General features: G+C 40.4%; 1 protein-coding gene across 1 annotated transcript in view; it reads left to right on the top strand.

The window, feature by feature from the left end:
* Positions 1-359: 359 nt before the first annotated feature.
* Positions 360-11,016, top strand: part of SLC13A2 (solute carrier family 13 member 2) — a 45,901-nt gene continuing 35,244 nt past the window's right edge. Inside the window, exon 1 of the mRNA XM_051992333.1 lies at positions 360-600. Coding sequence (XP_051848293.1) covers positions 499-600 — 102 coding nt within the window. The 5' untranslated portion in view covers positions 360-498. The remainder of the gene's footprint in view (positions 601-11,016) is intronic.

Raw genomic sequence — 11,016 nt, 5'->3', positions numbered from 1 at the left:
TTTATCTTTCCCTTCCCCCCACCCCACCCACCCCACTCCACCCCCGCCCAGTAGCCGGCGCACAGTAGGCACTTTATAATTGCCCGCCACATCGAACTGTTCAGAGGGCTGGATCTAATGGGTTAGAGACGGCCTGGGCTTAACTGCTCTCCCTTTAGCCAAAGAAAACAATTTCAACTAACCAGAGAGCCAACATCCTAAAAGTACACAAGGAGTTAACCCCACCTCGCGCCCTTAAGAGAATATAAAAGCTTCCTTTCTTTTTCTTTTTTCTCCCCACCTCTTTTTACAAAGTCTTCCTGGTCACTCCGCCTCCTCAAGTCTCCTCCCCGCTCACTCCCTCTAGCCTGCCCCGAGTACAAGTTCTCTCACCTTTAAGATTCCAAAAACAACACCTGGTTTACCGTAGTCAATGGTTAACACTTGACCAGCTTTATATAATCCTTGCCCCGCTGGGCAGACTCTTCTGTTCAGCACCGGCCAGCTCCCGCCGCCACCATGGCAAACTGGGAGCAGCTCCTATGGGCTTATCGCAAGTATCTGATGTCCGTCCTGTTTCCCATCTTGCTGCTGCCCCTGCCCCTCCTGGTCCCGGGCAAGGTAAAAAGTTTTTGCTTTCTGGGAGAGGGCAGAGAGAGCTTGGGAAAGGCTTGGGGTGAGGGGGGAGGGAAAGGAAGGGTAGAGATGGGGTGGGCAGAGCCACAAGAGGAGGATGAGTCTCCTGTTCTTTCCCCCAGTTGCCAGGAGAAGAGGATGGCTTTTAGGCTGCTGTCTCTCCTGAGTAGACTCTTTCTCAGTCTTGGCCCCAGATATACACAAACTACCGGAATCACGTGTTTGTGTTGAGGATGCAGGAAACATAATAGATGCATAGTTGGAAGAGACTTCAAAGTCATCCCCTCATTTTATAGATGAGGGGCCTGAAGGTCAAAGATTCAGAGCTGGAAGGAGCCTCAAAGACACTCATCCAGTCCTTTCATTTTTTGCAAAACGATGGCAGAGAACTTGTGACTTTGGAAGGGCCACACAGCTAGTAAGTGTCTGCGGCAGGATTTGAAGCACTAGAGACTGGATTTGAACCTGGGTATTATATAGTGCTCTACACGCTGACCTTGCACACAGTTCAACTTGCTCTTGCTTTGAGAAGGTTCAGCTGATCCATGAAAGATACTAGTCTTGAGTGGGAGGCATGGGGGAGATAGAAGTAGAGTAACATGGTCTCCTTTCTCTCCTTGGTTAAAAGCTCTCAAAGCATGAAGAAAGTGAAAAATCAAGTTTGGTTTGTGTAGTTGGGTTCTGATGCCTGGGTTAACAACTAAGGTTGAGGTACCCCTAAGAGACCTGAACTAGGGTTTTTGAGGTTCCCAAATTAGACAGAGTCTGATCAGTCTGGAAGGTACAAAGAGAGGAGAGTCTTTAGGCTGACTGACAAGTTTAACAGATGGCAGGCACCCCGAAGCAAAGAAGTGCTAGGAGATGAGTCAATCCCAGCTCTGGTCCTTTCCTTGAAGAACAGGGAATACAGGAGTTCAGGACAGGGACTTCCAAAGTAGAGTGAGGGATAAGAAGGAATGGAGATGCAGGAACAAGCATAGCCCAAAGAGATCTGTTTCTTGGACTTTGGGGAATCTTGATAATGGGGGCAGGGTGGAGCAGAGTCTGGCTGAGCAACTCCAAGAAGCCAGTTATGGGACAGAGTGTCCTGGAACTAAAGTTTCTGTTTCCTCCTCCCCCAACCATCCAAGGACCAATAGGGGCAGCCTCCTCTCCTGTTCATCCCAGAAATGTCAATCTCTCTACATTTTAGGGATACTTCAAAATCCTCAATAGCATCATTAGTAGCCTCTTATCAAAGATGAAGGAAACAATTGTCCTATAGCCTCTTCAGAAACAAGCTGAAACAAGGTACAAGGTTTCAACAAAATAGAAAACTTCAGCAGAGGCGAAGTTTATTTTCTCTAAAATCAAGGGAGTCAAATCTTGTATGTCATAGTATCTCTAAGTACTCTATAGTTTACTCTATTGTTTAAGACTATTGTTTGTCCTTCTCTCAAAGAGGACCACAACATCAGGGAGGTGACACCATAACAAATGACCTGGATAGAAGGGAGGGAGGGCTGTGCAAAGTCACTCGTCTCACTTTCCCCTCCAGAGCCATCTGGGTCCAGGGGCCAGATAGAGATCAGGACAACTGGAGATGGCCCCAGATGTAATGGGAGACCTTGATCTTTTTAAGCTTAGGTCTTCTATAGGTCTCAATTTGAGGTCACACACATCCATTTAGGCTGCAATTGAGGCAAAGAATGGCTTCTTTTCCCTAGGCAAAAGCAAAAAAAGAAAAAAGTAAAATCTAAATCTATCAAAATCAATCAATCTAGGAAGGGAAGCTCCTCAAGAGTTTCTGACCAAACCAGAAATGATTGCTATTATTTACATTCAATCTGAGTCAACCTGAACCTTTCCAACAATGTCCAAATGGGGCTTGGCCTGGTATCTATTGGTGGGCAATCCATAAGAATCTGAGTGGTTTTGGTTTGAGGCATAGAAGGACCATCTTGATTTTTCTTGCCTTCCCAGTTCCTTGCCTCTGTATTGTGCACTTCCTCTCTAACAAGCCTGTGGACCGTGCCAGGCAGGATGTTCTATTGTCAGATAAGGAAACTTAGCTGTTAATCAGATAAAACAGCCCTAACCCCAAACTCATTCACTCCCCCCCCCCATATCCAATGCTGAGGACTTCCTGATTTTCACTTATTTCTGAGACTGACTGTCATAGAACCCTGGATTCTGCCCATGGAATCCACCTATCCCTAAACTTGAGCTTTCTCCCTCACTCTACCCCCCCCCCCCAGACTCTTCTTCTCAATAGTATTTTATTTTTCCAAATACATATAAAAGTAGTTTGCAACATTCATTTTTGTAAGATTTTAGAGTTCTAAATTCTTTTTCTCTTCCTCCCTCCATCATCTCCCCCCTCCCCAAGACAGCAAGCACTCTGATATAGATTAAACATGTACGATCCTTGTATTTGTTCATTCTTCCTTCAAAAGTATCTGTTATTTTTAGGTGACAGGCATTCTGCTAGGCACTAGGGACACACAGACAGAACAGAGGAAAAAGTCCCTGACCTCAAGTGGTTTGCATTCTACTTAAGGGGAAATAAATCACTATTAGGAAAAAAATTAATAAGTACAAAGCAAAGGTGGGGGAGGGGGAGAACTTTGAGCATTAGTATAGTACACACACTCAGGAATGCTGGAAGACAGGTACGTGGGTAGACAGTGTGCCTGACACATAAGGTAGTGATCCAGGGGAACCAACAGGGAAGCAATGAAGACAGAGCAAATAGATCCATGATCAAACCTGGGCCTCCCAGGGCATGGAATTCATCCAATCTCTCATCCAATCATTTAAGAAATAGTGAGCTTGGTATCTTAGTCAATAGATCTGGATTTAAGTTCTGATTTGGCCATTGGGTAAGCCACTCTGAACCCGTTTCTAAAAGAGAAGAAAAATATGGAGGTTATAGGGACATGAAGTAATAGGTGGGAAGACTGGATGCAAGGAGTGATTCTTGAATATAGACTACATGTAAAGTGAAAACCTGAAGGGAGAAAATTTATGGTCTAGCTGTCAGTAAGTCCCTCAAGTAAGCATCTATTGTCTAGATAAGACAAGTTTGTTGTTAGTTTTCCATCATTTTGGTCAGGTACCACTCTTTGTGACCCCATTTGGGGTTTTCTTGGCAGAGATACTAGAGCAGTTTATCATTTCTTTCTCCAACTTATTTTACAGATGAGGAAATTGAGGCAAATAAGACTAAGTGACTTGCCCAGTGTCAAACAGCTAGCAAGTGTCTTGAGGCAGGATCTGAACTCAGATATTCCTAATTCTAGGTCTAGATCTCTACTGTGCCATCTAGCTGCCCCATGTTTACTAGCAACTTTAGGTACCAAGCCATCTATGGTAAACACCATAAAGGTACAAGTAAATGCTATAGAAGTTCAAAGTGAGGAAAGATCACAAGGGAATCAAAGACTTTTCACATAGATCCTTATTTTACAAGAGGGAAATCACCCAGAAAGGTGATGTGATTGGCGCAACATCACACAGGACTTGAAACCCTGCCTATTGAAGGCAAATCCTGGTGTCTTCCTGCTAAACATTCCCTCCCTTCTGAATGGAGAGACCAAAGGAGACTTTGGGGAGGGACTATTTTTACTGGGTTCTCCTTGAAAAATTTCTCCTGGTAGGAATGATGGTGGTGAGAGGGGATTCCAGATAGAAGGAACATTTTAGAAATGGTTTGGAGGTAGGAAAGCACAGGGTTTATAGCATTCCAGATCCTGTGCATATATAAAGGAAGGGAGAAACTGAGGTTCAGAGCCTGAGTTTAGATGCAGGATCTGGATGAAAGTTTTTTCATTAAACATTTAAGTACCTACAGTGTGCACCTGCTAGGTGAGAAGGTAGAAATAAAGTTTAGATAAAACATAAGAACTTTAATCCACAATATTTCATTGCTGACCAGCACAGGAAGAAAACTCAAGGCTCCTATTTCCCAGTACAATGCTTTACCACAATGATTTTAACTTTTTGGCCTCAGGACCCCTTTATTCTCTTAAAAATTACTGAAGACTTCCCCTCCCTCCCCACGAACTTTTGTTATGCTATGTCATATCAATCAATTTTTACTGTATTAGAAATTTCAATATCTCAGTATTATGCATATAGCTTTTACCTCAGACTCCCTAAAAGAATCTCAGATTTTTCTTGTGCAGCCATAACTGTGGAAATATGTAAAGAATTACACATGTTTAAAGTACTGGATTACTTACTGTCTAGGAGACAGAGTGGGGGGAAGGGAAGAAAAAAATTGGAACACAAGGTTTTGCAAAGGTGAATTTTGAAAATTATTTATGCATATGTTTTGAAAATAGCTTTAATCAAAGAGAGAGAGAGAAAGAAAGAGAGAGAGAGAGACAAAAAAGAGTTTCAGAGACCCCAAGCACTTTCAGAACCTATTCTTTACAGAAACACCCTGGGCAGTGTTGCCTCCTCACCAGCTCTGAAGTTTCCCCAGTAGTTGCATTTTCTTGGCAACTCAGGAGGGTAACAAAGTCTTGTGACTGACCGATGGACAGTCATTGTCAGCTAAGTCCCTCACAGGTTCATAAGGTTTAGAACTCAACGAAGCCTCAATGGACCAACTAATCCAACCCCTATCATTTTGCAGGAGGAAAACAGATACTCAGAGAAAGGAAATAATTAATCCACAGTAAAACAGCCAATTATCAGACAAGGCCAGATTCAAGTGCAGGTTCTCACACTTCAGCTAAGACCCTATTTCCCTTACACCTCTATATCCCTGCTTGCTGTGCTGCCCTCTTGGGTTCAATTATCATTTCTATGCTCCCAGATCTATGTATGTATGTAACTACCTATATATCTGTTTATCTATTCACCTACTTGTCTACTATATCTGCCTATTTACCTACCCACCAATTATCTATCAAATCTCTATTGCTATCTCTATTTCTATCCCTACTTTTTTTTTTCCAGCTGAAGCATAATATATTCTGTTCCAGCCTTTTACCTTTATTCTGTGTATCTCTCTGTTTGAAATGTGTTTCTTATAAACAATATATTGTAGGATTCTGATTTTTAATCTATTCTGCTATCTGCTTTTGTTTTATGATCGTTATGATTACCAGCTGTGTATTTTTCTCCGTTCTATTTTCTTCCCTGTTTATAATTTTTTTCTCTCCACCCTAGTTTTGGTCTTTCCATCATCATAGTAGCTTTCTATAGTCAAGGTTCCTGTTTGCATCTTGTCATTTTCTTTCTTTCTTTTTTGCCTATTTTGTGACTTTTGAAGTTGAGCTCTGCTCCTGGAGCACAGTCCCAAGCTTCTTGTACACCTTTGCGCAAAAGGTTCCTTGTGTTTGGTGACTTGCTTACAGCACCAAGGATAGCCCCACCTACTTCCACCTGTTATTGTCTGGTTTCCAGGGCTAACAATTTGCCTTCTGCATTGGGACTAAAGGTTGCCCCACTTATTTGCTATTCTTTTGAGCCAAAATATGGGGGTTTCAATGTCTGATTGTGCTGTGATTAAGATCCTTCTGTTGACTTATCCCGACATTATCTGAACATAATCTTTATCCAAGTGAGAATGAGCTTTCCTGAAGTCCTTCCAAGCTATCTTGAGCTGGAAAATTGTCTCAGTCCCTCTCTTTTAAGTTCTGTCATTCCAAAAATCTGTACAAAGACTTGGTTTCGTGTTGTTTCTGAGGGAAACTGGAAAAGCGTAAGCAACTTCCTGGCTTCTCTTTGCATCTTTGGCCTATTTTCTATCTATCTATATCCCTTCCAATATATTTAGTCCTAATCTCTTTCCTAAACTCCAATACCCAATCACCAGCAAAGGTGGCTAAGGCAGAGCAACCTTATACCAAAATAAACCAACAAGCATTTATTAAGTACCTACTATGCCAGACACAGTGATAGGCAAAGAATGAAACAATCTCCACTTATAATAAACTATTTTTAGCCATTAGTTATAAATCCACTTCCCAGTATATTCTTCTTCCCCAATTGTCCTTCATTCAATGGGTGAGAGAGCTCAAAACAAACTTGAAGGGAGCAGTTGACATCCATTTCTACTATACCTGGAAAGTAAAATTGTCCTTCTCCAGCTTCCATTCACATCCCCCTACTTTAAACCAGACCAAGCTCATTGCAAGTGCTGCTCTGGCCAAAGACAGCTAAGGCCAAAAATATCTGAATGACGGAACATTTCAAACGAGGGCTACCTCCTTCTGGAGTTCCCATGGGATACTGGCTAACAGAAGCAGTTAGAGTCTTGAAGACCTCAGTCATTTTCAGTCAGTCACAAAGGCAGTGCTATCCCATCAATATTTGGGCAGGAAGAGGTATTATAATTGCTGCTCTTCTGGGCCCTAAGAGGTGGATTCAAATCCCACTCTGAGGCTTACTACATGTGTGATCTCAGGTAAGTCATTTAAGTTTCCTGGATGCTAGTTTCTTCATCTCTAAAAAAGGAAAAAGTTGAATTAGATGATCTGCTTCTAAAGTCCTCTTTTACTTCTAGATCTTTTCTTTGGTGAGAGAATCTCAGAATCTCAAGTTAGCAGGTGTTAGGATTCTTACAAGGTATTAAGTCAATTATCTAATTTAGTAGGGTATTTAACAGTTCTCTAGTTCACTAATATATTTAGTTCTTATTGGAGTTTGACAAGATTCACACCTTTAAGAGAGCATATATAAGCTAGGAGCGAGCCTCAACCAGGATTCAGTCCAGGAGATTCACAAGTCAGAGAGGAGGAGCCCACTTTTGGAGGCAGAGACAGATTCATTCCATTTTCCACCTTTGTGTTGGCTGGAGACATTGGGAGCGAGAGGATGAAGCTGGAGAGGCAAAGGACTAGTGGCAAGAGCTCTGGGAACCAAGTAGAGAGATAGGCCTCTAAGAAAGGTAACTGGGCCCAAGGAAGGAGACAAAACTTGAAAGAGAAAATAAAGGATTTGGACTTTAACTCCTGGCTGTATTTGGGGTGATTATACTGAACTGAAATTAAGGCTGCCTCCAGAGACCCCAAGGAAGCCCCAAGGAAACCTGCTCCCAGAAAACATTATATTTTAAAGAAGAATATTACAAGAAGGAACTTTGTCAACTTGTCCAATCTGTACCTGAAAGCAAGCTATTTCTACAGTATACCCAAGAGGTGGGCAGTTAGCCTTTGCTTGAAGACATCCGATGCATAGAAACCAATGCCATCTCCAAACTACCCCCATTGCATTTGTGGAGAACTCTACTTTTAGGAAGTCTTCCCTAATTTAATCTAACTTTTCTTCTTGCCATCCACCCATTGCTTCTGGGTCTGCCTTCTGGAGACTAAAGAACAAGACTCATCCTTTCTCTATGTGACTCTTCAGATACTTGCACTATCATCTCTCACCCAGAGTCTTCTTTCTCTTCTCCAGAATGGAAACTGCTAATAACTTCAGCCAATCCTTCTATAATATGCACTCAATGCCTTTCACTGCCCCATTACTCTTTTCTTGATGCTCTCCATTATCCATGCCCTTGCTCAAACGTGCTCTTATATTTCAGAGAAGAATTTTCTATTATTTAAACAATGACCCAGGCTGGGTTCAAAGCTCTGGTTTTCCCTAGAGCTCACTGACTTCAAGCAGTTTACAGGATTAAAGGATTTTCTGCTACAGAAGTTACCTAATCAACTATATTATTTTGATATATATATTTGAGCTATAGAAGTTACCTAATCAACTCTGCCAACCTGATTGATATTACAGACGAGGAAACAAAAACTCATAGAGATTAAATGACTAACCCTAGAAGTACCTAGAAGACCCAGGATTCAAACCTAAGCTTTCAAGACTTCAAATCCAGTGCTTTTCTCACTGGGCAACCGCAACTACTTGAGAAAACAAGTATAGCTGAGAAGCTGAATCACCTCTCTTAAAGATAAAGAGGGAGGAAAATCTCTGGTTCTAGGATAAAGGTTTCTCAGGAGTTATAATGAAAGGTCATTTACTGTAACAGAGCAATCTGATGTGCTGAGGCTTCTCAAAACTACATGATTTGCTTCGGGAGCACTTCTGAAAGATTTACTATAATCCTTGGCTGAACAAGAACTTGAAGGGTTTTTATCAATTTTCATCTTTTCTCTTTGGATAGAACTGATCTCAATACTATCTCAAATGCATAAGGATCCAGCATTTTTCAACTCTCTTGGATTCAATCATCATTTTTATGTAGAGGATTCCCAGATCTCTTTCTTTTTCTATCTTTCTCTGGTTCCTTCTGTCTGTTTCTCTTTCTCTCTTCCTACCTACCTATCTACCTACACATCTAGCTAGCTAATTTCTATCGCCATCCATATTTCTATTTACCTGTATACTTATTGATATATTTAGCCCTGTTCTCTTTCCTGAACTTCAGTACCCAATCACCAGCAACTTGAGAGGTTTACATGAACTTTTGCTTTTTCCCTTTGGATAAGACTGTACCAATACTACCTCAAATGCATAGAGATACAGCAGGTTTCAGCTCCCCTTGGGTTCAATCATAATTTGTATGTAGAGGACATCTAGATCTATCTTCTGTCTATCTAGTTATTTAGCTACAATCTATCTAATCTCTATCACTTTCTATGTTTCTATCCTCTATCTCCCTATCAACATATTTAGCCCTTGTCTCTTTCCTGAGCTCTAGTAGCTGCTTAGAGCACATTTCCAAATGAATGTCCCATGGGCACCTCAAACTCAGCACAGCCAAATCAAAACTCATTAGCTTTTCCTCCAAACCCTCTCCTCTCCCGACTTTTTGATTCTCTGGAGAGCATTAGCATCCTTCCAGTCAACTAGGTTGACAAGCTCAGAATCATCCCAGATGCGTCACTCTCACTCATTCCCTATAATCACATCAGTTGTCAAGTTTGTTGATCCTATTTCCATAGGTCATCTCTGGCATCCATTCTCTTCTCTCTACCCACACACACCACAACCTCATCATAATGACTATAATTGTCTCCTAACTAGATTCTGTGCCTAAGTCTCTCTCTGCTTCATATTCTACACAGCTGCCAAAACAATATTTCTGAAGCAAAAGGTTGGACTAGGATACATTCTTACTCCCTATTGCCTCGAGGATAAGATTTAAAAAGAAAAAAAAAAATCTTCCTTTGGCATTTTGAAGCCCTCCATAGTTTAGCTTCAAGTGACCTTTCTAAGCTTATTAATATATTACTCAATTTTAGCCATTGTACATTCCCATAAAACTGGTCATCCTGTTATTCCCTGTATAAAATATTCCCATTTCCCATCTCGGTGCCTTTGCCCATGTCTGGTTTAATTTTCTCCCCATTTCTGACTCAGTTTCCTTCAAAGTTCTAAGCTTTAAGACTGATTCCATAACCTGCTTGTGAGGATAAAATGATATAATATATGCAAATCACTTTAAGGGAAAGATTTATAATATATATATGTATATAATATAACAAAATAATTATATATATTACATCATATATAATATAAAAGGATCTATGAATATAGGGTTTTTCTTTAATAGATGTGGTCATGCAAAACATTTCCATATTAGCAATGTTGCAAAAGAAAACAGACATAGAAAAAGAAAGTTTTAGAAAGTATGTTTCAATCTGCACTCAGAACTCATCAGTTTTCTGGAGGTGAATAACATTTTAACATTTTCCATCATGGTCCTTTGAAACTGTCTTGGATCATCATTTTGATCATAGTGGCTAAGTCTTTCACAATTCATCATCCTTCTTAATATTGCTGTTACTATGTACAATTCTGTACTATAGTATAAAAGTACTATGTACTTTTGATTTTTTTAAAATATTATTTCAATAGCTGTAGTTCAATGTAGCTGATTTTTCTTTTTTGATTCTGTGTATTTTATTTCCCTTAAATCTCTCTGAGCTTCTGTTTTCTGATCTGCAAGATCGAGATAATAATAGTTCGCAGGTTTTTGTGAGAATCAAATGAGATAATATTTGCAAACCTCAAAAGCTATATAAATACAAGCTGTAATTATTCAGTCACCATTTCCTTCATGATCTTGGACAAGACAAGTAATAAAATTCAAGTCAGGACATATATTTCAATCCTGGCTTTACCATTTGCAAAGAACTTTAAGCAAAACATGGCCTTTCTTGTGGACCTCCATTTATTGATCTGTGAATGAGGGAGTTGGAACTCCAGCCGAGGTGTTCTAGAGCCATCAGACGCTAGCTCATGATATTAACTTTTCTGTGTGAGCAATTTAAAACTCCAAAATTGGCAAATATTTCAAATCAGGGTCTTATTGTTTTGTTGGTGGCCTAGAATTAAGAGTATGATGCAGAAAATGTGATTCAAATAGATTAAATATCAAATGTGATATATATTCCTATATACCCACACACATAAATATTTTTCCAGACTGATTATTAAATGTTAATCAGC

This window comes from Antechinus flavipes, chromosome 4 (genome assembly GCF_016432865.1).
Source record: "Antechinus flavipes isolate AdamAnt ecotype Samford, QLD, Australia chromosome 4, AdamAnt_v2, whole genome shotgun sequence".
NCBI lineage: Eukaryota > Metazoa > Chordata > Mammalia > Dasyuromorphia > Dasyuridae > Antechinus > Antechinus flavipes.
Note: the sequence above shows the minus strand (reverse complement) of the source record. Positions and strands in the feature narration are given on the sequence as shown.